The sequence below is a fragment of the Muntiacus reevesi genome, chromosome 3 (assembly GCF_963930625.1).
Source record: "Muntiacus reevesi chromosome 3, mMunRee1.1, whole genome shotgun sequence".
Taxonomy (NCBI): Eukaryota; Metazoa; Chordata; class Mammalia; order Artiodactyla; family Cervidae; genus Muntiacus; species Muntiacus reevesi.
Genome location: NC_089251.1, coordinates 113,000,049 through 113,027,994, shown reverse-complemented (window position 1 = coordinate 113,027,994; position 27,946 = coordinate 113,000,049). Strand labels below are relative to the sequence as shown.

The following is a 27,946-nucleotide window of genomic DNA, read 5'->3' as shown; positions in this document are numbered from 1 at the left end:
AGTGATGCTCAACAGGATCTCACGTTTATTGAGAAGTGATTAATGGTAAAAAGAAAGGCAATGCCCTTTCCTCATTGGCTGAACAAGAAACTGAAGAAACATTCACTACACGTTTTTACAATATTTTTCTCTTCCAAAATGCATTTCTGTAAACAAGTTTTTACCACTGTTCTTAGCTTTGAAATCAAATTAATCCTGACTTAATCAGTATAATGTACAAGAACAGAACATTTCTTAGGACTCCTAGTACTTTACTTTGAGTAACAAAGGGTCAGAGAAAATGAACCACCCTTAAAGACACAACCTTGGGTAACACTGTTAAATTCTCCAAGACAGAAATTCTTCATAAAAATGTTCTTCCAGTTCGGAAGGAAAAAACCAAATTCCCACTTTCTGGGGTGGATGCCCAAAACCTTCAAAACTCAAGTGTTCTCCAAGTGCAAATGTCAAAATGGGGGGAGGAAAGGGTTTAAAAATTAGAGAAAACTGTATGTACTTACGGACTTTAAAATCCGAAAAACATAGTAAAAAGACAAAAAACAAAGCATTATGCTCTGAAATCACAACCAAAGCCAAAATAAAAGGGACATTTTTCACCTAAACTACCTAGAGGGATTTTTTGTTTAGTTTTTCCTTTTTCTTTTTTTTTTCATTTTCCAGTTAAGTCCTATGTCTTTTGTGAAATTCCAATACTTAAACTGCAAGTCTGCAATCGTCTCTGAAGTCAATGAAATTAAGAAAAAAGTCCTAATTCTCTTGAAGGTCATTTTTTTTCCTCTTAGGATATGCAGATGCAACCGTTGCTGCAGGCTGTGCAGAACTGCCTCTTATTTCCCACGACCTTGACGTTCCTATAGAAGTTAAAAAAAAAAAAAAAATGAAATGGTTAGTTAAAACTTATCTGAACAAGAATTAAAGCTTCATAGACTAACACTATAGAAAATTAATTATTTGAGCTAAACAGAATATTCCCCACAGGTAAAGACTTTTTACTTCTAATATTTTATTTTTTAAATGTATTTATTTTTGGTTGTGCTGGGTCTTTGCTGCTGCAAGGGCTACTATCTAGTTGTGGTGTGCAGGCTTCTCACTTGGGCAGTTTCTCTCGTTGCAGAGCATGGGCTCCAGGGCTGTGGGCTTCAGCAGGTGCAGCTCCTGGGCTCCAGGGCACAGGGCTCAACAGCTGTGGCCCACGGGCTTCGCTGCTCCACAGCATACAGGATCTTCCCAGATTAGGGATCAAACCTGTGTCTCCTGCGTTGACAGGCAAGTTCTTTACCACTGAGCCACCAGGGAAGCTCTACTTCTAATATTTTAAACGAAAGTACTAACACTCACGAACCCTAATTAATATGAAATCATTTTCCTTGCGTAAGCCCTGAACAATACTGGAGTCATCCTATATTAGTCCCAAGGCATTAAACATATTCACGGGCCTCAATTTCCTTCTTGTTTTTGGTTAAGTGAGGATATGTATCTAGGCTGTGGGAGAATTAATGAGCTGACATACAGAAAGCTCTTACTCCATAGCAGGCAAGAAAATCGTCTTTTTCCCCAAGGGAGAGTTTAAAACCCACTCAGAAATGGATTCTGAAAACTGAATGCAATACTTATGTTCTCCCTGAAATAAATCTAAATACTCCTTTCTTACTAAGAATCATTCTTTATGAGCTTTTCATAAATTTACCCTAAACATCATTCCATTTCACACACTACCTCACAAAGGAATTTTAAAACATACAACAAAATCCACATGCCTTTTAAAAGCAAAAAACAAAAAAAAGCAAAAGCATTAAGTAGTTAGGAGCAAGCTCACATAACTGAACTTAAGACTTGATTCATCAAGCTATGTAAGTAGCCATTTGCTCCTATTCACCTTATGGTAACTATGGTTCTGAAGTTCAATATGATTCCTATTTAAAAAACAAACAAACCAAAAAAAGCCAACTACCACTTATGGGCTACCACATTTCAGGCACTGTACATAATGATCTTCATAACCAACCTGCAAGGACTGTACTACTCCCGCTTTAGTGATAAAAAACTAAAGCTCAAAATAGTTTCCTTGATCAAGGTTTCCCAAGAACCAAGATTCCAAACCCATGGCTATATGGTTCTTTGTCTACAACATGTAGGAACATTTTGCAAAAGTCAACAAAGTAAAGTGAGGCTTTGTGATGAACTGACTACCCTACCACTAAATTACTCCATGGATATAAAAAACAGTAACTATTCAGAAGGAGCAGTTATCTTTTTGTGATGTCCTACTGGACATATCTGGAATTCAGAAATAAACTCACCAACATACAAAGATATGGGATATTATTTTCAAAATAAGTCATTTGGAAATTTCCAACTTAATAAAGTTAACAAAAAAATTCACCCATATGCTATTTCTGGAATTCAAAACTCAATTCAACAATTTGAAAAAGGAAAAAGAAAAAAAGAATAAGAAATTAAATCCAACATAAATAAGGGACCTCAAAAATTCTGATGTTCCTCAGCTGCAATACTGAGCCCCCCCCCCATTCTCTATATAACTGTCCCAAAGTTTTGATGATAGATATATTATTTATAATAGGAAAACCCCAACTAAAAAACCTCTGGCACTGACCAAAACAAAACTTTCAATAGCACATCGATTCTCCTATCAGTCCTTTTCATTGAAACATAGCTGATTTACAATGTTGTGCTAGTTTCAAGCATATAGTAAAGTGATTCAGTTACATATATTCTTTTCCTTCATGGGTTATTACAAAATACTGAATGTACCCTATGCTACAGCAGTAGGTTGTATCTTGTTGTTGTAGGTTGTTTTTTTTTTTTCTTATTTTTTTATTGAAGGATAATGGCTTTACAGAATTTTTCTCCTATCAATCTTAAACTTATCTACCTAGTTCAGTCTTCCTTAATTTGGATGAATACTATTTATCTAACCTCTTCTATTTCTAATCAAAATCTATCTTTCCTTTCAGGAAATATGGACTTTTTTCATGTTTCTTGATTAAATCTCATTCTTATAGTTTTAAGCCAAGAATGCGTGGAATACCTAGCCTTCTGACCTTTAGGGTACAGGTTCAAAACTCCTTCCTTCTTTGAGACTTCCTTAGCCCCTGCAGTTTTCAAAGTCCTTCTAAATCTGCAACCACAATTGAAAATTAAATTGTTTTGTTTAATAGAAAATTAGTCCCAACTCAACCAAAAGCTCCTAGAAAGCAAAGAACAGGTCTTCAGTTAAGCTCACTCACAAACTTACTTAGAAGTCTGTCAGTGGATAACAAGCTACAACTGACTTTTAAATAAAATTCTGGTTCTTATCACAAGAAAAAAAATGGTAATGGATGTTAATTAAACTTATTGTGGTAAGCATTTCTCAGTATACACATTTATCAAATAACTATGCTGTAGTACACATTTAACAATGCTGTATGTCAATAATACCTCAAAAAACTGGGGAAAATCCCTAGAGGCAATTTCTATTACCAGTTCCTCCTGTCCTTCCTGAGCTATTTTAAGCATATAAAAGCTGGTATTGTCTTTTGCTTTTCACAAGTAGCATATGACACTCCCTTCACTTTGCTTCCCCCCTCACTTAATATGTCCTGCAGACTGTTCAATTTCAGCACATATAGATCTGCTTTTTTATGGATCTGGGAGCACCCTCCTAGCTCTGAAGATAAGTACTGAAGATCTAAAAGAAAAGTAGTTCTCAAAGACACGCTGAATGAAAGAAGCCTTAAACAAACAATGAACACATAATGCATGACTCCAATTATGTGAAGTTTTATAACAGGAAAAACAAATCTATGATGGGGACAAAATTACAAAAGTAGTTGTCTTTGGTGAAGCAGGGGTGGGACTGACTAAGGGGCATGAGGGAAACTTCTAGGATGATAATGTTTTGTGTATCTTTTTTTTATTATTATTTTTGATGTAGATAGTTTTTAAAGTCCTTATTGAATTTGTTACAATGCTGCTTCTGTGTTCATTTTGGATTTTTAGTGAGAGGTGGGTGGGACCTTAGCTCCCCACCAAGGATCGAACCTGCACCTCTTACACTGGGAGGCAAAGTCAACCTCTGAATCGCCAGGAAGTCCTCATTCTATATCTTCATAGGAGTCTGAGTTACACAGACAGGTACATTTGTCAGCATTCCGCAAATACACACTTGTGCATTTCATGTAAGTTAAACTCAAAAAGTACGTAAAACAAATACTGAGCTCTAATAATGACATGTATGCTGAAATGTTTAGGGGTGAACTGATAATGTTAATTTCTTTGTAATGCATCAAAAAATAAAATGGACTGGTAGAAAGACAAAAAAAAAAAAAAGGGGGAAAATTCTGCCTATCTTTTATTTTAATGTAATGTGGCCCCAAGAATATAAATTAACTTACATGCTCCAAATTGTACTGCTAAACTAGAAAACCTCAACTGCCAAATCTGTTTTCCCTTAAGAAATACATTTATAGGAAATTTCCTGGTGGTCCAAAGGTTAGGGCTCCATGCTTCCACTGCAAGGGGCACGGGTTCAATCCCCGGTTGAGGAACTAAAACGTCCACGTGCCCAGTGGCTCGGCAAATGACATCATTTAAAATATTTAGTGAAAAGAAATTCAAAACAGCACTGTGAAATTGCTCTTATTATAAACAAAGTTTGTTTCTCTTTATATAATGTGATACTAAATCCACAAACACCTGTGTTCAACTTTGTCTCCAACAAAACTATTCCTGAATTTAACCACACAATTATACCAAAACAGTAAATGCCACCTGTGTCCTAATGTAAACCTGTGTGACAGGCTTACTTTACATTAAGGGTCCTAAAACACCACCCCACGCCATGGTCTGTTAGGAACCATGCTATACAGCGGAGGTGAGCAGCTGCGGTAGGGCAGGGGCCAGGGTGGGGGCAAAACCAAAACCTCTCCCCACCCCCACCCCTTACTATGGAAAAACTGTTTTCCACAAAACTGATCTCTGACGCCAAAAAGGTTGGGGACCATTGCTTTAAATCATGGAAATTTCATGCAAACAACAATTGGCATTAGCTGCCTTAATCTCCTAATCAACATTAAAGAATAGCACAATGATCCAATTCAGCAAGCTGATTAAATTGCTCTTCCACTTCCAAATACAATTTTGATGTGTACACAAATAAGCTTACATATTTACAAATAAATATACACCTTCTCAGAAATTGTAAAGATACTTAAGCATTCACATCTTGAAAAGTAAAATGAATTTGGCACCAATAATAAAACTGTAAATGTAAATAATAATAAAACTTTAAATGATAAACATAATAAAACTGTAAAGGAGTCACAAGGTTTTTAATATTGCTAGATATTTTAAACATTAAAAAAAAAAAACCTAGGGGGAATTGTCCAGCAGTCCAGTGAGTGGTTAGGACTTCACACTTTCACTGCAGGGGCGAGTTCAATCCCTGATCAAGTCTGATACGTGGTCAGGGAACTAAGAGCCCAAAAACTATACAGCAGGGCCAAAAAAGAAAATCAAAACAAAACACAACAACAAAAATCCACAACTTGGCTAGAAACAGGGATGAATCAGATGACCCTGCTTGAAGGGCCCGTGACTGCCCAAATCTATGACAATGTGAGCATTACACAGCCTTACTGATAAGTGAACAACTATCTTCAGTTCAGTCGCTCAGTCGTGTCCGACTCTTTGCGACCCCATGAATCGCAGCACGCCAGACCTCCCTGTCCATCACAAACCCCCGGAGTCTACTCAAACTCATGCCCATCAAGTCGGTGATGCCATCCAGCCATCTCATCCTCTGTCGTCCCCTTCTCCTCCTGCCCCCAATCCCTCCCAGCATCAGGGTCTTTTCCAATGAGTTAACTCTTCACAACGAGGCCAGAATTAGCAATGGATGCTAAATTTAGAGGGTGAAAATTTGATGAGGAGCAAGATATTTATAGTCTCAAACTATTTTCCCACTTATTCAAAGGAAAACAGTACCTTTACAATGAAGAACCACGTGAAGACTTTAAGTGGTCAAAGTAAACACTACCAATAATGACATAAACAGACATCTTATGCCTCCTAATGTGATGCACCAAGGACAGAGTCACATAGTATTCCTGTCAGAAAAGCATAATCTGATTGTACACTATGAGGAAAGGAAACTTTAGACAAACTGAGGGCGACATCTACAAAAACAGAATTCATATACTCTTCAGAAATATCATGTAATAAACAAAAAGGTCGAATAGGTGAGATGCTGGTGTGTGATTATGTGTGTATAACTGCAGATTAAGAGATTAAAAAGACATAAAACTGAAAGGTCCTGTACTGGACCCTGGACCACAAAAAAAATTGCTACCAAGGACATTAAGACAACTGGTAAAAATATGAATACCATCGGTAGATTAGGTAACAGTACTGCATCAGTGTTAAATTTATTGTTTCTGAAAAACTGCACTGTGGTCATAAATGCATGCTCTTCTTTTTAGGAACTACTCAGCAAAGTTTTGAGAAAGGGGTTCAATGCCTTGGAATTCACTTTCAAATGATCCACAAAAAATTTCACACACATCTCCAAAGAGAATGATGAAGCAAATGTAGTAGAATATTACACTGGTAAATCTGGGTGAAGAATATTTGGGAGTTCTTTGCACTGTTCTTTAAATTTCTCCAAATCTGGAATTATTTCAAGATAAAAAGCTAATAAAATGTGGGACAATTCATTTAATTCTTCAAAAATTGGCTGCATTAAAAAGTTATGTTTGGGGACTTCCCTGGCGGTCCAGTGGTTAAGACTCTGCACTTCCAACGCAGGGGGTGTTAGTTTGATCTCTGGCCAGGGAACCAAGACCCCACCTGCAGGTGTAGCCAAGAAAAAAGAAGTTTATGTTTAACAACTTGTAAAACTGAAATGTGTTTATTTCCTCATATCTATACTAAAATCATCAAACATGAGAGTATTTTAGCAAAAGAAAAAGAAACAAATCTGCCTATCAGCTTTTTACAAGTCTTTTAAAATGAGAAAAAATGACAGAAAAGAGTCTAACACAAGGACCATTATTTTAACCATTTTGAGACATTAAAACCTTTTAGAGTTCTATAAAATACTTCTCTTACAGCACGTCTTTTCTTTCACTTGTTTGACTATTTCTTATTACTGCCGGAATTCCAGTAAATTGATTGCTTTGACAATCTATGGTCAAGACTTCATTTGTCAGATGTATTTATAACATTTCTAATCAACCAGTGCTGCCGTGGTAATATTTAATAAAGAAAAATCTGGGGGTGAGACAGAAGAATGATGATAGATACACAATAAAAGGAAAGAGCAGAACACACAAAAGCAAGCTGAGACCTCCAGTGGGTCCAGGTCCCAGCCGGAATTGCCATAAGCACAAAAGGTACTTGTGTCTTGCTGGACACTCCAGTTTTTTATACATGGAGATGCTACTGATCCACTGAAGCAGGGGAAGTGGTAAGGCATACTGGCTTTCCTCACAGTGGTGTCATGTTGCAGCCTATATACCACATTTTTTAAAGCTAGTGTCATGTGAGAGGCAGCTATAGTGTCATCAGTGGTAGGAACCGACTGGAGTGGCCAGTCTAGGTTAAACCCCTATATAAGATCCTCAAGCACAAACACAAAATTAATCATGAAGTCCTAGTTAAACAGAAAACAGACCAAATGCTAAAAGTAAGAAAGATGCATTCCCAGAGCTTTACAATACTGTGATGGTAATAAGGAATAAAGGAAAATAGCACAGCAAGATTTTACTGAATTCACACTGCATCACAAAATTCCCACTAGAACATTCACCTAATCTTTAAATCAGTTCACAATCTCATTGTTCATTGTTCAGTGAAGAGACTAAAGGAAAAAAATCATATGAAATTAAATAAGATAAATTTAAAGGTATTAACTAAGAATATATAAACCAGCAGAAGAAGTTTCTAGGCCTCAATATCTGATCTGTCACTTAAACAACTAGAGGTTAACACACCATCTATTCATCACATTTTAGTCTCTTCTCACCTTACATCTATGACTATAAAATGCAAAACTCCATCTCTAGAGGAAATATCCTAAAAGCCACAAAGTGGCAATGTTACTTAAAGTCTGTACATTTTAAATCTCTTTCTGAAATTCTGTAAATCTGCTTAATTTTTCCTCTATTTAGCTTAATATCCTTTCTCATCTCTACCACCATTCCTCTTCCCACTTTTAAGTGGGCCACACACACAGCAGGCACACACACATCTATTTACCAGATATAATTGTGTTAACTTTAAAATCTGATGTCTATCCTCTGAAATAAATGTACTTAACAGCCTTCAACTGAATCTTATGTCCCCCTGGTCCTTGGTAGACAACAACACACACTTCACAACCTCTGGCTGAAAATAAAATGGTAGACAGCTTAACATGAAAAAATAGTATTATACTAACATAACTTTCAATGTTTTATATGGTTTATGGAATTTTTTTTTTTGGTCCCACTTTGAGGTTTGAGGGATCTTATTTCCCTGATGACCAGAGATTGAACTCCTGCCCTCAGCAGTGAAAGTGTGGAGTCCTAATCACCAGACTGCCAGGGAACTCCCTGAAAACAATCTTAATAATCTCTGATGCTGTTAATATACGCATTACGTGAGTCTAAGGACAGAAAGATCACAAGCTATATATAATTAATACTCTGTCTTTTCCATAATGAAGGAACAAAAATATCTTCCATCAACTCCCTAATTTAAAGCAGAGCTATAGTATTTTATTTAAAGTATCTTCTGTCTTCTCCCTTTTGAGATTTCTAGGTGTAGAAATGGACATTTAGTTGAAATATACTTCTAGGAAATGACATAGGAGCACCAGAATGAAGTAAATACATTTAACTATTAACTTTCCAACCATCACATTTACAAAGAGTTAGTAGCTGAACTCCTATATACATTTCACCAAAAAGGTTAGAAATAAAAGCCTGGATAATCTACTATTTTCAAGCCCTGAATAGTTAAGTCTAACTAGTAACAGAACAAAGGGTAAGAGAGACTACATTTTTTCAGTTATTCTTTGAAAATAACTGGCTCTCCAGTAAGGAATACATCTGAACAAAAACTAATTTTATAATAAAACCAACTTCTGAAAACACTTCAGAATACAATTTAACAAATAAGGTTTTTCAATAGCTTGTCAGTCAAATCCCCCAACTCCCAGCATTTGACAGTAAGTTCAGAAAATGAAGCAATCACTGAATATGCTTCCCAGCTATTTGATATAACCTCCAGTTCGACCTTCAAAAATTTCAAGTGGAACCATCCTCGACACCTCCATGAATACCTCTCTAGTCCAAGCTACTGTAATCTCTCAATAGGACTTTGCTACAGACCCCCTTTAACTGATCTCTTTCAGTACTGTGCCCTCCTCAGTCCGTTCCAAAAATGGGGACCCAGCAGCATTATTAAGTACCATATCAAAGGTTACTGAAGGATTTGATGTCTGACCCAAAATAAAGACAAATATATGTATATTTATGTGTGTGTGTGTATATATATTATTTACATGCCTGAGATTATGGATAATATTCAAAAAGACCTGTATGCAATTACTTCAGTCACATATATATATTTAATCCTAACAACCCAGTAAGCTTTTTCCCCTATTTTCATAAAATACTAAGGCTCAGAAGATTTACTTGCTTATTTGACACTAAGAGGCAGAGAAGGCTCCTAACCTTTTCACTACTATGTTAACAAAACCACAGAATCTATGATTCATGCTCCATCAATAATACCAACCTAACAAACAATATATATATACCTAAGTTTTTTAAAAGGCCCGTCATACATATACTTCACAGAATCCCTTCCCACATTCCCCAAAACTAATTATCTTTAAAAGTCAGTTAACATCTTTGGACAACTTCAGGATGGATAATGGTCACTAAATCTTATTCCTTTAAATTATCTAACAACTCTAAACAATTAAGGTGCTCATAAAAAGGAAGATACAATAAAATAAGGTAAAACTTAAAACATTAAAACCTCTTAGAAGTAGCCATAATGTCTCTGAGGAGTAGATTACAGCATGAAATTACACGCAGGATATTCTGTTACACTGCCACCTTTTAATGAACAAATTACAGGCAATTCACTGGAGGCTCATAATATTGATAATGGTGAAAAATACTACTCAAAAGACCCTTTCAGCCTCAAGGTAGGCCACAGTATATAAAGGTATAGAGCCAGGCTTACCAGACACATACAACTTCTAACATTGTTTCCAAAGATTAAATCTTGAGACTAGCAGGCAGAGACTGGAAAACTTTAGCCCAAAGGAAGAATCTTACAGGAATAAGCATGAGGAATTTGAGGCGGGGGACACACAAAAAACTACCTAATGACATTCATAATTTAAATACAAGGGAATCAACTATCAAGCTGAGAAAATACAGATTCCAAAGCCTCAGCTTCAAAGGTGCTCACTTGGTAGTAGAGGAAGGACAAGAATCTGTCATGTAGGTGCTCTCAAATGGTAAGTTGTAGGACTTCCCTGGTCAGTGGTCTAGCGGTTAAGAATCTGCCTGCCAATGCCCTGGAGGTGGGTTTGATCCCCAGAGCAACTAAGCCCGTGTGCCACAACTACTGAACCGGCGCTCTAAAGCCTACGCTCTCAGGAAGCCTGTGTACAACTAGAGAAAGGGTACACAGCAACAAAGACCCAGCACAGCCAAAGATAAACAGTAAGTAAAATTTCTAAAAACTGGGAAAAAACCCAAAGAACCATTTATGTTCTCCCTTACTCCTGCAGCAACTCTCACAAGGTTAGGTAGATACAATCTGCTCCATTTTGATGCTTGTGATGAGGGAAGTTTTAAACCTAAGTGCTTAAATAAAGGTTTAAGTTTCAATTAACTATGCTCTCCTCATACAGGCAACAAACAGGTGAATGGCTACAGGCATCAATAGATAGTAGATCATTGCTGTTAGCTACTTTAAATGATAAATGTGAAGATTCAGCAAGACCAAAGAACAAAAAGCTTTGGGGCAAAACAAATTCCACCTCTTTTACGACCTAGCCAGTCTCTTTTTTTGTTGTTGTTGTTTTTTTTCCCTAGCCAGTCTCTTAAGAAAGTTATTCCTTTTTGAATCTCAATTCCCTAATTGTAAAATGAAAATTATCTTGGGGATTCCCCAGCATCCAATGGTTAGGAGGACTCTGCTTCCACGGCACAGCGCCCAGGTTCCATCCCTGGTGGTCGGATCCCCAGTCAGGATTCCCTCCCCTCCCTGAGCTTCACAGTAGGGCTAAAAAAACCAAACAAACATAATCTTTAACTATTCTACAGGGTTGTTACAAGGTATCTGCAATAACATATGGAAAGTGCCTTATATAAACGTGCCAAAAAATGGCTAAACATGGGTAAATATCTGAAGTGCTAAGGGGGGAAAAAGCAGGATTAAATACTATATAGAATATGATAACTACATAAACCACTAAACTATGTAGGAAAACAAGCCAAAATGATGAGTGGTTTTTGTTAGAGCAGAGGAACTATGGGTCAGTTTTCTTTTCTTTGCTGCATTTTTTTATAATTAGGTTATATTTTCCAATGAAAAACAAATGCAACGGGAAATGTGCAAATGTTAATATAAAATTGGCACACAGCAAATTTAACACAAATTAAAAACTCAGTATGCTATCCACACCAACTGCCAAAAAGGTCCACATGAAGACAAAAGCTTATATATATGTCTACCCTTTCTAAATGACTTCATGTATTACACGAGTTATCTGTCCAAAATTTTCAGCTTTGACACATGTAGCAGAGTATTAAATATCTTGTTTCATAAGAACCAACAGGTATTACAACAGCAGTAAACGCAAGAGTTGGAAAGAGCAACTGCCTGCTTCTTCCCTTCCCTCACCCCTACATTTAACAGCTGAAACTTGAAGACTTTAACCATTTTCTTCCTTCATCTTTCTTTCCACACTCTTTTTTCTATATACATGTCAACTCCAGTCTTCCATAAAAATGACAACCCTGGTCTTGCTATTCTTTTCTTCTGTACTTAGTTTCATACTATAAAATTAGCACTTTAATACACATTTTCCTATACTGTTTCATCTAAGACATTTCCTCCAATACACACGATCTCATACAATTTTATTTATATCTCCTCCCTAGGGCTAACTGGAGTTAAATTAGTTCAATTAGGGATTGTTTATTCAGCAAGGGATGAAAAGTATTAGGGCACTATTTACCGAGCTGTCAGCTCCTGCAGGCTTGCAGAATTCAATGGTGAAGAGATCACATTTGCTTTCCCTAATTCAGGTAACAGAGTTTTTCTCCTCTACATGAAACTCCTAACTAGTGCAGGTGTCAGTCCTTATCACACAGCTCTTTAAGGCAGTCAAAGTCAATGCTGTAGGCATCCTCAGCTTCTGTGAGATGTTTTCTTAATCCCTCCCTTCCTCCAAGGCTAAATAACCAATATACCTAGATGAGATGTTGAAGCAGCAGATTCCTTATGGTTCCTTCAATTTCAAAACAGATCACCCCCACTCCCAATTACACCTCCTTGCACCATTTGTTCATTAAAAAAAAAATTCTTGTCACACAGTGGGTTCCCAATTCTGCTTCACAGAGGAGGTACTTTGAAGATCACCCAGAGGGGGTAAAAAACACTGAGCATGTAGGAATCCGCCTGTAAAGCGGGCTACCTGGGTTCAATCCCTGGGTTGGGAAGACCCCTGGAGGAGGGCATGACAACCCACTCCAGTATTCTTGCCTGGAGAATCCCCATGGACAGACAAGCCTGGTGGGCTACAGTCCACAGGGCTGCAAAGAGTCAGACACAACTGAAGCAACTCAGCACAGACACATGTGAAATCAGCTATTCATGGGGTTCTGAGTAACAGCGTTTAGAGTGGGAAAAAAATGCGATGTTAGAAAGTCTGAAAACTTATAGGACTAATCTTTATTTCTGGTAGATAAGCAAAATGGTTCACATCTCAGTAATTCTTGGTTTATACTAAGAGTAAATACAAACAGTAAATGATTCTAAAATTGTTAACCACTCCTTGTCCCCAAATGTTTAGGTCTGGAAAAATGGCCCGCTCTAGATCAATCTTTACTGCTATCAAAAGCAGAATACTGGACTTCCCTCGTGGTACAGTGGAGAAGAATCCAATGCAGGGGACACAGGTTCCATCCCTGGTCCGGGAAGATTCCACATGCCTCAGAGCAACTAAGCTTTGTGCGCCACAACTACAGGGCCTAGGGTAGCAATTACTGAAGCCCAAGCGCCTAGAGCCGGTGCTCTGCAACAAGAGAAGCCACCGCAATGAGAAGCCATCGGACAGCAACTAGAGTAGTCCCCACTCAACGCAACTAGAAAAAGTCTACCATACAAAGCAACCAAGACCCAGTGCATAAATAAATTTTAAAAAGAAAAAAGAACCAGAATACTGACATTTTCAATACTCAACTGTATTTCAGAAATTGCTATATAGTCTAATTCACCAAAACAGCCAATACTAACTAAACAGAAGCTGGTCTTACTTCATTAAATCTCTTTAAGACTTGGTTGGAACAGACAGCTTGGAAAACTCTGCAGGTTGGGAAGGGTTGGAAAACTACAGAAACAACAAATGCAGAGTCTGTTGAATAATGTGTGGAGGACAAAACCTTCAAACCCTTAACAAAGCACTCTCATGTTACTTTTATTCAGATAGTTGTTGGCATTTGCAGTCATCTGCTACCTCTCTGAAGTCTCTGAATAAGTTGATTATACCCCACTGTTTGAAATTCTACTCAAGATATAGCCCTTTCCTGGTTCTCTTTAAAACTGAAACTACTCCCTCTCAATCTCTCTCACTTGCTCCCTCTTTAATGCATCCTTTAAACTGTTACTGCTGGGGGTTCTTTCTTTGGCCCTCTTCTCTCACTGCACGTTGGCTCTGGAACCACAATAAGTAGAACATGAGCTCTGCTTTCTTAGTTTGGGTAACTGTGCAGAGGTATTTACTCTTTAGAGTTCTCTAGAGTCTTCATCTGTAAAACTGAGGTAAGTTGTACTTATACCACAATGATAAAACTAAATGAAAACATACATACAAATATGTATTCAGGACAGCTGCATATTATAGACACTACAGAACATACAATTTTGGCCATTATTTTTATTACTAATATTCTTAAAGAATCTTAAACTCACCCATGCCTTTACCTACACTGAGGGCTGAAAACTTCCAAATTTCTATCAAGAGACTCCTCTCTCGTGAGCCCAAGATCCTACCATCAGCTGATTGTACCACAGGTACCCCTAATTATTTCCAAAAGCCAACATATCTCCAAACCCTAACCTGCTGCTCATCAGATTTTCTAAGTTGTTTTTTTTTTTTATTAACTATCAGCAAATGTTTCTATCACATTTCCCCATTCCCACTATCTGATTCAGGCTCTCAGTGTTTCCCCCAACTATTGTAAAAAACTCTCACTTGGGCCTGAGTCACCTATACCTCTCTCTTCATTTAACAGATTTTAGTTACATTGCTAACCTGAGTTTCCATTTTCCTACCTATAAATTTTGTCTCTGAGAGTTGGTGCAGAGATTAAAGTAAAACTATGAAAGTGCCTAACAAAGTTAGTGCTCATTACTGACTTAACACAACATGAGGATGTATGTCAAGACTTCACTGGCTCATCAATTTGAACAACTTCCTTGCTAAACTGGATAATGATTTTCAAATTGTGTAAGACTAATTCCTCAAATTTTGTGCTATTCAAAATATGTTAGGATAGAGACATAAGTGTGTTTAATTTGCATTAAGGGAGTTCCCTGGTGGTCCAGTGGTTAGGCCTCTGCACTTTCACTGCAAGGAACACGGGTTCGATCCCTAATGCCTCACAGCAAATCTGCATTAATATTTTCTCTATCACTTTTAAGTCTAGATAATCAACAAAAATAAAGTCCTGATTTGTATACAGCATTTGCCAATAACATAGCTGACCCCAAACTAAAAATGGACTATCTGTAGGACTAAGAAGACATGCAACTGCAGTGTATTATATTGATACAGACATAATAACTTTAAGATTGATGAATTTAAATATTATGGTTTAATGGTAATAACAACAGTATTCTAAATTTATATAGTTTAACTTTAATTTACATTACAAACTGTAGTTTATAATGTAATTAAATGTAAATAGAAATCTAAAACACCTATTAATACAATGTATTTAATTTTTAAATTCATATAATTTAATGATTGTGTTTAACTAGCTTGCTAAGATTCTTGAAACCTAAACAGTTGGCTCACAATGAGCAAGCTCAAGCACATTATTGGACTGGGACACTGAAATACCAACTCCACCACTTGTACCTATGAGACCTTTATACAGAACCTCTTTGAGCCTGCTTCCTCATCTAAAATACAATAATGATACACCAGAAGAGAACGCTACACTTCTATGTGCAACAAGTGCCAAGCACTGTGCTATCATTGAGTGCTTACTACCCTACCCCCTTACTCCTTCTATTTGATACAGACCAAATGCTGTTTCCTCCATGAAGCCTTTCTTAATTTCCCCAAACTTAACACGTCTCCAGAAAGCCAAAACATTTCTTCATCCCTCTATTACAGCTCTTATTTCATATGTTATCCATTTTGTTGTCTGATTAACAGCACTGTCTGGTCCTAAGACAAAGATGGTGCCTTGTTTATCTGTTCTATCCCAGCAATTAACACAACACATTTGTTGAAAGATGGATACACACAAAAGGCATGCTTCAAAAAGTTTCAAATTCAGTGTTACCTATCCTCTTTTGGTCCTCCTTTAAGAAGGCTACAGAGAGGCATTTCATCTATCCACAAAGCAAGGAAGGTAAGTAATACAAATAGAATTCCCTCAATCCTATTGGCAAAAAAAAAAGTAAATTTATCTGCAAGACAGAAAACATAGAATGACTTAGAATTTTATAAAACATTCAAGTTTGCCATCCTGATTAAAACAGGATGCCCACTCACTAGTTCTGAAGAAGCAATTTAAAAGAACAGGAGTGGGATAATATTAAACGGAAAGAACAATACTCCATGGTCATTTTTTTTTATTTATTTCTTAAAGATTTAATAAAATACATGTAGCAAAAGTGATGGCTTTTTCCTTTCTGATTTCTGCATCGCCAAAACTTCGATATTTTAAATTTTTTCTGAAGTTGAAAATGGAGCCAACATTTGTAAACAAGGAACTGAATGTCCAAGTTAAAGGATGAGGGGGGAAAAATAGAGTTGAAAGAAAAAAAAAAAAAAACCAACTTCCTTATAAAGAGCAATATCACTTGTGCCAACACTACAGTAAACCTAGATTTTTTTTCTTTAAAATGGAAACAATTATGTGCTTCTTTGCTGTGTTCCTTTGCTAAGTCTTTATTATATTTTAGATAAGTTTTTCATTAACACACAATAAATATATTAATAACTACCCAGACACCTGATCTATACTAAGATCCAGTGAGAATCCACAAATCCTGTTATCTATCTCCTTCTAGCCTCAAGCCCTTTTTTATATTTCATATGTAGTAAGTATTTAAGTGAGAAATTATAGAACACAAATAAAAATGAGGTCTTCCAAAAAAAGACCTCTTTTGTATCATCAATTCCTCTCCATGAACCTCACATGTTATCCAGCCACCTAACCCTCTCTTCCTGGAGAAGGAAATGGCAACCCACTCCAGTATTCTTGCTTGGAGAGGAGGAGCCTGGCAGGCTACAGTCCATGGGATTGCAAGAGTCGGACACGATTAAACCACGAGAGAGAGAGAGAGAGAGAGAGAGACAGAGACAGAGACAGAGACAGAGAGAGACAGAGAGAGACAGAGAGAGACAGAGAGAGACAGAGAGAGACAGAGAACCCTCTCTTAACCCTCAATTTCTCTGATCTAAACTACCCCATGTGTGAATCTTCTTTACAATTTATCTAATAAAAGTCCTTTGGGTCTCTTCTTCAAACTTTACTGTGACTAAGACTCCATTTTTAGAAAAGTTCCCTCTTTTATTTATAAAAATTTTCCTCCCTATAACCTCAATATCCATTGATTCCAGTGCTGTCACTGATATGAAGAATAAACCTACTATAGTTTTTAAAAAGCTATACTCCAAAAAAATAATAATTATAATAAAAAGTTATATTCCCCTTCTAAATCATCTCTACTAAGCTAAACAATATAATGAGAAAAAAGATAACATGTCTAAAACACACTGTGGGAAGAAGTGATCTGTATACATACGGTCATAGAACAGGTCCACCGTTACTTCTACAAGTTTCCCACTGACTTTCATGTGAAGGTTACATCAGGGACCTCCTCCAACCTGATTCAATTTAGACTCTACCCTTCATACTTGTTTTTTTAAGCCAACTTTGTATCTATCTCAATAGATTCCTTCTACATCCAACTAACTGCAAATCAACTCCCTCTTCCTCATCTGATCTCCAAACTTCCTTACACATCTGACAATCTCCAATTACACTTCTTGAACTATAGAAGAATTCCTATTCCGAATTATCTATACAATGTTATTGTCTATACAGATTGAGCTGTTCTGAACCTATGTTCACTCTTTTCAAAACATCTCTGGCTATCATCTATGTATTTTCCGAGGCACAGCTCAGAGATCACTTCTTCGAGGATTCTTCTATGATCAATCAACCCACACCCTGAACTGGATTAGGCAATCTTCAAGCTTTCAAACTGGCACCTTGTGCATACCTTGAGAAAACACTTTCCATTTTGTACTGTTACATGTCACTAATGTAAGGCTCCCGGACAAGACTCCTCTGATTTTTCTGTAGAGTCTAGCACATAGTAAAATTGCTCAAAGAAAAAATAGCTTCATCTCTATTCTTACACACCATAATAAATTTTCATTATATTCAAACATAATTAAGTCCATTTTTAGTCCTCTGCTTGAAAATTAGAATCCTAGATGCAAAGAAATCCTACTATTCTCACTTACTAGCAATGGAATTTTTAAAAATATATACCTTAAGGTATTGTCATTATAATCACATTTTCTCTAGATCTCTCTCTCCTAAACTCCCCTGAGCTTTCCAGTTAAACTGGATAAACGCTTACCTAGATATCTGACTGAGTCTAATGTTGGGCTAGACTTTAAGAGAATTACACAGCCCTTAGTTCCCTCTACTAGACTATCATATTTGTTGTTGTTTAGTCGCTAACTCATGTCCAACTCTTTGTGACCCCACGGACTGTAACCCACCAGGCTCTTCTGTCCATGGGATTTCCTAGGCAAGGACGCTGGAGTGAGTTGCCATTCCCTTCTACAGGGGAATCTTCCCGAACCAGGGATCAACCCACGTCTCCTGCATTGACAGGCAGATTCTTTACCACTGAGCCACCAAGAAAGTCTATCTTATTTTTGCCTAGAGTTAAAAGGCTAGAAAGATAAAACCAAGCCAACTATTTGATGAGGTTTATCAACAAAATTATCACTAATGCAAGGAGCAACTCTCCCTCTATCCCAGACTACTCCAAAGTTGAGATAGAGGGAAAAATTGACTGTCGCTGCCTTTTGAATTTCTGACAGAGTTCTCTCAACAAAAAAAATTTTAAGAAAAAGGCTCATGACAATGTATAACACAGCCAAGACCTTCAAAAAGTATATCCTTTGACCCAACACTTAAGGATAGGTGTGAATCAAAATTTCTATCTTAGAATGTTAGTTAGTGAAAATCACTCAGTCATGTCTGACTCTTTGTGACGTCATGGACTATACAGTCCATGGAATTCTCCAGGTCAGAATACTGGAGTGGTAGCCTTTCCCTTCTCCAGGGGGATCTTCCCAACCCAGGGTTCGAACCCAGGTCTCCCGCACTGCAGGCGGATTCTTTACCAGCTGAGCCACAAGGGAAGCCCAAGAATACTGGAGTGGGTTGCCTATCCCTTCTCCAGCGGATCTTCCAGACCCAGGAATCAAACCAGGGTCTCCTGCATGGCAGGCAGATTCTTTACCAACTGAGCTATCAGGGAAGCCCCTTGGAATGTTTACAACAATGTTATTTTAGCCAGGAAAAAAGTATAAAGAAGCCAACTTACTCAGCAGGGACTGGTGAATTACAGTAAATCTTTGATAGAATACTATGAAGCCTTCAAAAGTGATGTCACAGAATATTTAACAATTAGGGGAGGTTCTAAACAAATGCAGAAAGAGTTTACAAAACAGTATCTAAAGTACACAACAGAGTAAACCACGCATGGAAGTCACTAAAATTTGCTGGAAGCGTCAAGCCAGACAGCTAAGATATTTAAGCCAGATACATCTTGAAAAGGTTTTATGATATTGAATTAGATCATGTGACAGAACAAGGCAAAAATGGCTGCAGTCTGCTTCACTGTGTTCTGCCAAGAAACATGCCCAATCACGGAACTTTAGAACAGCTGTGACATCATTTCCAGGATGAAGTATTAAGTATTTCCCTACTGAGTTACCATTTGGTCAAAAGATCTTTTGCAATCTTGTAAATAATACCAAGGCAGACACACAAACACCCCACTTCAGGGAGTTTACTGCTTCAGTGAGCTATCAGTCCCATTCTCATGAAACTTGTTTTGTCTTAGAAGCCTAATAAAGACTAAAAAGAACCGTTTACAGTCAGTTATGTAAGCATGTTAAAGAATAACAGTGGGCAACACAGGGGTAAGGCAATACTGACTGAAAGGGTAACTAGGTTTGGAAGCAATCATAGGGACCTTCCTGAAACCTCAGCAGGTTCTTCTTACAGAAAGTAAACTAAAAAGTAATCTGACACAAGTATAATAGCTTTTATTTTTATTTTTGGTAATTAGTTCACCTGAGAACAATTAGAATACTCATTCATCAAAAGTCTTTATGAAAGGTCCATCAGTTACCTTAACAAAGACCCTAGCTTGATTACTACACTCACTCTTTGAAAATACAAGGCTGGTCAATGTATCTTACACCTTCTTATGAAGTTTCATTATTCACTGAACCACTCAAGTGAATATAATACTCGATAAAAACTGAACATAAGTTAACAATCCTCAAACTTGCTACTTCATTTTTAAACAGCTTCTCCACTAGTTCTAACAAATACCGAATTATCTTAACAGTTAAGCTGTACATTCCAAAAAATAGTCCTGTCTTTGCCTTCTTTTAAAACCACAAGATGTAGAACAGAACTTTGCAGATGAAAGCAAGCAGGTTCTTAATATATAATAGATACTATGCATGTTGCAAGTGATTAAACCAAGCACCTGGATGCCCCTCACACACATTAATAATCTGCTCTGCCATTACATGATGCCCAAAAAGCCATTCTCCTCTCTTGTTCCTCCAGAAAGAGAAACCTGTGCGGACATACAGTCTTTCACAAGTTTGGCAAAAATAATCAACTACCTTTTTTCTACAACATTATGGAAAACTTTTAAGTTAAATGGTTAAAACTCCAGGAAAGGAGCAAGTTTTTTCTGACAACCAACTTTCCAGTAATCTGGCTCTATCTCCCCAATACTTTCAGCATCACTGACAAGTACATCTCTATTTCTTATTTGTCTGAACATACCGGAAGATAAAAGTCAACCATCCTGTTTTAGGCAACTATGGACCTCTGACTATGTTAATGGAGGTAGAGAATCTACCTGAGCCAAGTTATTCCTTTGAGCAGTCCTCCTTTACAGAGGCAAAACAAGTGCCTCAGGTCCTAGATCAATTACAGAAGATCCCTATGAATTAATGACCAATTCAAGGAGAATATATTTGCATAAGTCTGTTAGGTTTTGTTTATTTTACATTTGAAATTAACCACTCAGGATTCTATCATTAAAAAATATTTTTTAAAAATATTTCCTCCTCGCCATTATCTTTTCACCTACTTTCTACATTTAAATACGCTTAAGTTCGGGATAATAAGTGATCTGCCCTGACCCGTATTTTATCATTCGCTTATGGTCCTTACACATTCAATGCACCAGACCAACTCTTTCAAATAAATTCAACCTTTTAGTACAGAACTATTCCCCACTCTGTCCAAGATAACTACCTGTTACAGAGGAAAACAAGAACGTGGATCTTTAGGAATACAGCAAAATGTTAAGAGCAAGAGGCCAGTTTTTCCTGACCATCTGTTTTTCAAGTTTTATATAATAAACTTTTCTAATGGGAAAAAGATCTTGGGGAAAGAAAAAAGATTAAGCAGAACACTACAAAAGACAGGAGCAAGGAAGAAAGTTCTGAAAAACATCCTCAACACTGCCAGTTGTCAGCAGGCAGGCAGAAATGTCAGGGCTTGGTGACTCTTGAAAATAACCAAGTACTCAGCTAGGCCAAAACCTGCAACAGAATTTTAATCTTTTTCTCTGCCACATTACAGCCTCAATCTTTTCCTACTTTCAGTTTTGTTTCTTTCACTTCAATTACTCCCTTTGTGTACTTTTCACTCATTCTTTACCTGTTCCTGCATCTCACAAAGTCAGTTTCTCTATGGTTTCTGCTTTCCTTTAACTCAAGCCCACATTTCTGTCCCCTATTAAAGTTCCCACACTCTTTCACACTAAGGTTCAAATAATAAGACCAATTATCCTCCCATAAAGACTTGAACTGTTAAATGATACTTGTGTTATTTACAAAGCTTTTATTAATGGTTCAGTATTATACCTCTCCTGTTCTCTCTAGTTCCTCCTCCTTCCCTTTAAGTCTTAAAAAGGGTTCCTTCTCCTTCCCTTAAAAGTTTTAAGAAGAGTAAGCTGGTTACCTTTTTAACACTTTCTTCTTCCTCTTGGCGTTTCTCATAGTGTGAGAAGTCATCAAAAATGGAAGTGGTGTGCTTGTAGCTGGCTATGATTTTCAACACCTGCTTAGCTTTTTCCAGAGGCACTTCCTGAGTGTCCCTGGAGTTGGTCACTGGTTTATTCTCGTTGTTCTCTAGGCGAATGTGTCGCAGTTGGCTATTGGGAACGTCCTTCACAAAAATCCACCTGACATCAAAACGACCCTTCCATTTGTCCTGGGACCACACACCTGCACATGTGTTGTAGTCCACAGCAGATTTCATTTCTGCGACACCACAGAAGTGTCCACTGCCGTTGACACTGAACAGTAAGTAAACGGGGCCTTTCCCGTTCATGGAGCGATAAGCAGCATCCAGTCTCTTGTTACCGTGCTCTGTGCTGCACCAGATATTATACTTAATGGAGCGGTGGATATCGTCCTCGGAGTAGCTCTTAATGATGAAAACCCGGCCATGTTTCAGATTCCAGTCAAAATCCTTGGGGTTATAGTTATTTATGGACCGCAGCTTCTCCAAGACCGGATGAGGTTCTGAAGGAGTAGATCCAGATCCAGCCTGAGTCTGTCCTACTCCATTACCATCCACCCCATTATGACCGAACCCACTGCCACGGTTCCGAGGTGCTACCCAGCGGGTTGGCTGAGCTGCCTGCTGCTGCACTGAGAGCTGAGCAGGCTGTGGCGGAGGTGGAGGCAATGGCTGCGTCTGTTGCCCTACTGATGCCTGAGCCACAGGTGGGCTATTGTTAGCCTGCTGACCTACAGGCTGCGGAGACCCTTGGGTTGGCTGCTGACCTATATTCTGAACCAAAGCCTGTGAGGGGGCTTTTGCCACAGGACCCTTGTTATCCCAAGTTCCAATATCCATGTTATGCTTTATTGGGGGTGGCGGAAGACTTGACCCTGCAATGCCATTCTTGGTCTTCAACTTGGGTTGCTGTTTCGCAGGCTTGCTAGCAATATCAGCCCAAGATGCTGGTTTTGGAGGAGCAATGGTAGCTGGAGGCAAACTATTGGAAGCCACGATGTTACTAGTAATGGACCCACTACCAACAGCAGAGCCTACAACTTTTGGAACATTGCTTGCAACTTCTGTGCTACCCAACTTCAGTGCTGCCATCCCTTGGTCTATAGTATTCATGCCAGGAGCCTTATTGAGGGTCTCACTAGCAAAAGCTGACTGTCCATCAATCATGGCTCCACCTAAGGAGCTAGGTGCATAAGCATAATTGCTACTATATCCAGAGCTCTGAGTAGACTGTCCCTGAGAACTGTTATTTCCCCAAGCTGAGAAGTCAATCCCACTGGGAAAGAAATTAAAACCATGCTGACCAAGAAATGGAGTGCTACCCAGGGCTCCTGGTTGTCCAAACATTGCATCTGGTAGAAAGTGAGGCTCTCCGTTGCTCAGCTGTCCATAAGAAGTTAGATAGGGCATGGCTGTGTCACCCCCAGTAGACCAAGCAGCTTCACCCAAAGAATAGGAGAAGCCAATGGAGGGACTGTAGTAACTGGGTAAGTAGGAATCTGACATGGCAGTATACGCATTATTCTGTGGAAGGAAAAAAAAAAGGCAAATTAAAACTAAACACAAAAATAAATAAAACCACCAGGACATTTCCTCTCCCAATTATTCATACAGTACAAACATTTCAGCCATTACCATAAAAAAATGAGGTTTTTTTTTTTCCAGATGGTCTCTTCCCATAAACTTGCTGGTATTTTTATAGACTAAGATATTTTGGTTTAATCATTGAAGTGTTTAAACATTTAAAACTAAACTGACATACAGTGAACACAGGCCTTAGCTTTTAGTGATTCAGTTCAGATAAGGGAAAACCCAGCATCTCACCAAGTGTAAGTCCTGTTCTGTGAGAAAGAATGTGTGCTTAGCCACTCAGTCGTGTCTGACTCTTTGAGACCCCCATGGACTGTAGCCCACCAGGCTTGTCTGTCCATGGTTAATTCTCCAAGCAAGAATACTGGAGTGGGTTGCCATATCCTCCTCCAGGGTATGTTCCCAATTCAGGGAGAACCCAGACCTCCCTCATTGCGGGTGGATTCTTTACCAGCTGAGCCACAAGGGAAGCCCAAGAATACTGGAGTGGGTAGCCTATCCCTTCGCCAGTGTATCTTCCTGACCCAGGAATGGAACCAGGGTCTCCTGCATTGCAGGCTAATTCTTTACCATCTGAGTTATCCGGGAAGCCCACTCTCTGAGGATGCCTTTATTAAAACCACTATCTCTGGACTGAAGGAATGGGAATACTGGCAGAACAGAATAATATTCAAAAGAGTTTCCTATTAAAACTGCATTGTATAATAAATAAAACAACAAAATGAACTGGAAATTTCAATTTCTATCCCCAAAATCTGTGCAGCCATTATCCAACCATAAACCAAAAAGAAAAGCTCAACACATCTAGTTTATAATACAGCTTTCTGGCAGACCATCTGAGAACATCAGTAGATGCCACTATTTAATTATAACCTGAAATTTTTAAAAATGAAAAAAAATTATAACCTGGAAAGAAAGTGCACAGTGAAGCAAAAAAAAAAAAAAGAAAGTGCACAGTGGCTTCCAAAGGATCCAGAACTAAACAAGTATTGCTACTTGTTCTGTTTCATCTATAAAAGTAAAGGCTGTAGCTAAAATGTACACTTAACTTTTCCATTAAAAACAGGAATTAATTTCTAAAGGCATGGTACAGTCTATATCTTTAAAAGAATCATCATCCTTGAGAATAACCAGAAAAAATTTTACCCAACTAGTCTTCACATTAGAAAACAGATTACATTGTAAAGACATTCTTTCATCTGTGCTGACAGTATTTTAAAATAAACCCTATAACTCACAAAGTAGTCCCTCAAATCAAAGTAACAGATACATACAATTGGTTTCTATACATGCAGAGTCAGCTCAACTCAAAAATAGAGTGCTTTAACCTAACTTCAAAAGAGCTCTGGTATGTAAGAATCCACTAACTAGTCAATAGAGAATGTTGTTCTTGGATGATCAAAACTATAAATATACTAGGTCTGTATTGGTTTGTATTATCAAAGCCAAGAGTACTTCTCCTTGGCTACTAAAACACATCTCCTGAAGATTAGATTTTTCAACTAATGCAGTTTGATTAAATAGTGGAGCTTTTCTCTACCAATTTAAAACTTTCTTTTAAATTTAAAACTAAATCAATTTAAAACTAAGTGACATATACCCTCAAGTTTACGAAAAATCTACGTCTCAAAGATAGTGTTATAATTTTAACAGCCCCAAATTCATTATAAATAAGAAATTTAGTCTACCCTTAATAGATTAAGCCTGAATAATTATTCCAAATAATGTAATAAAAATTGGTTAAAAAAATAGATGAAACACTCTTGACAAACTACAAAGTCTCAAATTATGTCTTCTCAACCAAAATTTATATACCCCCCCCCACAAGTTTTTCAAGATATTTAAGTTTTAGCCTTCTTTTTAATAAAACAAATGCACTCATTATCACATATTATGCTATTATAACAGCTGAATGCCTACACCTGATCTGGCAGGTTCCCACATGCCCCTGAGCTCAAAACTCTGAATTACACAATGTTTCACAAGAACTACCTAGAATTATGTTTCCAAATGCTACCACTCTCCCTGTTATGATTATGTAAGCAAACTACTTCAATAGCAGGAACCCAGTGATAGTTCATTCCTCTACTTCCTTCCCTACTTTTCCTGATTAACTGGTTGTCTTCTGTAAAAACTTTTTCCCAATTACTTGCTTAAGTGGTTTCTACACTTTCAATACAGAAACTTTTACATAAGGAATCAAAGAGTTTTACGTAAGAATTAGGCCCAAACATGCACTCTCACTAATATGTCAAGTTATTCAAGACTATTATATGTATCACAGAGCATCTGTTCAGAATTTATATAAATGTTCCGTAAGTTTCTCTATCTTCTACGATATTCTAAATGAGTTACTGTCAATTTTCCTTTTGGTTAATTAATCTGGGGAGTTATATTTATTAGCTACAACTTTGTGGCTGTGTCTTTGGGATTCAAAATACTAATACAAAAAACTACCAAGTCAAAACTTTTTGTGTGTACAGGTCATGTTCATACATGAACCTATATGCAACTCTTGTCTTCACATTAGAAGATAGATTACATTACAAAAACTGAATTCCATTATTCTTGATCTTTGTGCTAAACAGTATCTTACATTACTTTAAATCCATTTTGTAAATTCTATAGCTCCCCAAAGAAGCAAACGTGAAAAATGTTTTGGGAGTGAAAATATTTAACACAGAAAAGTATTCTTAAGTTTTGCAGTTATATTCTTGGTAAGGAGGAAGAACTACTCAAACAAGTGTTGCTGTTAGTACACTATAAAATGTTATCAGTACTAGCCTCAGAGAATTGTTTGCTGACAATAGAGATGAGAATCTTAACAGCCTACAACATCTGTAGCAACTTTTTTTTTTTTATAACATGCTGACTGGTATTAAGAAAGTCATCCAGTGAAAATCAGATTTATTGCTAGAGCAGAGCAAAGAATAAACGTATACTACATCCTAAGATCAAGCATGTAAATGGTTAACTACTCACGGGCCTTGCCTGTGGACTCAAGTAAGGTTCAAAATCATCATCGTTTAATCCATCCTTTTGATGTACGGATCCATTTTGTACTAGAGGAAAAAAATTCCAATTAGGAGCGTCTCAATCGTACAATCTACCTCCCAAATTAACCAAATACCTCCTAACAAGAGAAAAACCTTATTAAAGAGCAAGTTAAGTTTGTATTTCAAAACGGTAAAGATGAGTGAATGTCGAGCAACAATTCGTCAGTGAAAATGTCTCCCTCCACCCAGGGAGAGTTGATCTAAAAAGGTCATTTTATTGGCTCCTCTAGATTTCAATTCCCTCCCGCTTCCCCTCCCCCACCACATGTGAGTACTTCCAGAGTGTGATCCACGAGGATGAAAAACAAAGGCCTTTTAAGACCTACAGGAAACTAAGGACCTGGAACATTTCAAAACCGATTCCACCCCCCACTTCCAATGAATTACTCCTTGTTCACTAAAAAGCTGTTCGTCAGCTGCAGGAACACACCGAAAGGGTCAAACACTTAAGTGTGTGAGGCACCTGCAAACTAAGCGGCTTCCGAAAGGTCCTCTCCCCCGGGCGCTTCCCGGAGACCCCGCCCCCCCACTCAGGGTCCCCCCGCCCGCCCCGGGCCACCGGCGGAGCCGGGCTCACCTTTGTTTCCTTGACCTTTCGGTCTCTGCAGGCGAAGGAAACGTCGCCGAGCGGCAAGTCGTCCGAGGAAGAAACGGAAAAGGAAAGACAAATTAAAGCCGGGCCCGAGAAGGGAATAAAGGCGCAGGCCTGAGGAGCGGCGTCAGGAACGGGGGTGGAGGGGGAGGCTGAAGATGGGAGGCGGGGGAAGTGCGAAGCCGGAGGGGGCCGCGGAGAGGAGCCGGGACCGCGCCACAAACAACGCGAGGGGACCAGGGCTTCAAGGAAGGGGAAGGAAACAAGAGAAAAACGAGGCCCGCTGAGAGGAAGGGACGCGGCGCGGCCGGCGGGCTCCGAGGCCCGGGGAAGAGCGGGGAGAACGGGCCGAGGGCGAGTCGCTGGGCGCGGCCGGCCTGAGAGGCTCGAAACCTGGCCCGCGAGACGCGCCGCCTCGCCTTGACCCGACTGGGGGCGGCGGGTCCGGGCCTAGTCAGGCTCCCTCTCGCCTCACACAATGGCCGAGGCATGCGGGCCGGGCCTGTACCTGCTCCAAGAGGCTGCTGGCCGACATGGCTCTCGGATCCTCACGGGTGAAGACGGCGGCAGACTCTCCTCAGGGCGGCGGCGGCAGCGGATGAGCCCCGGCGACGAGAGCAGGAGGCGCGGTGGCGGCTTTTGTCCCTGACACTCGGGGGCCTCGGCGGACGCAGCGGAGACACAGCGCGCGGCTTGGGCTCCGGCTCCGACTCGGCGACGCTCTAGCCCGAGAGCTCAACGCCCGTCTCTATGCCTTTACGCGCGCGCTCGCCCCTCGCAGCCGAAATAAGAGCGCCGGGCGGCGGAGGCGGTCGGCGCGCGCGGCGCGACGCTGACTCTCACATTCACTCGCCCACGCGGAA

The 27,946-nt window shown here is 38.7% G+C and overlaps 1 protein-coding gene across 1 annotated transcript; it reads right to left on the bottom strand.

Moving 5' to 3' along the window:
• Positions 1 to 2: 2 nt before the first annotated feature.
• On the bottom strand, positions 3 to 27,944 carry YTHDF2 (YTH N6-methyladenosine RNA binding protein F2). Its single transcript, XM_065930220.1, has 5 exons — positions 27,592 to 27,944; positions 27,069 to 27,093; positions 26,418 to 26,497; positions 21,783 to 23,369; positions 3 to 851 (listed from the first exon to the last, which is right to left on the bottom strand). Exons 1-5 carry the CDS (start codon positions 27,616 to 27,618, stop codon positions 828 to 830), a joined length of 1,743 nt encoding a protein of 580 aa, XP_065786292.1. The 5' UTR covers positions 27,619 to 27,944; the 3' UTR covers positions 3 to 827.
• Positions 27,945 to 27,946: the final 2 nt, after the last annotated feature.

What these genes read in the sequence shown, in the direction of transcription:
- YTHDF2 (XM_065930220.1), bottom strand. Translation starts at nt 27,618, where the DNA reads ATGTCGGCCAGCAGCCTCTTGGAGCAG. An exon ending in GAAAGGTCAAGGAAACAAAG is followed by an intron (nt 26,498 to 27,068) that starts GTGAGCCCGGCT and finishes TTTTTCCTCTAG; the next exon opens with TACAAAATGGATCCGTACAT. An exon ending in TGAGTCCACAGGCAAGGCCC is followed by an intron (nt 23,370 to 26,417) that starts GTGAGTAGTTAA and finishes TTCCTTCCACAG; the next exon opens with AATAATGCGTATACTGCCAT.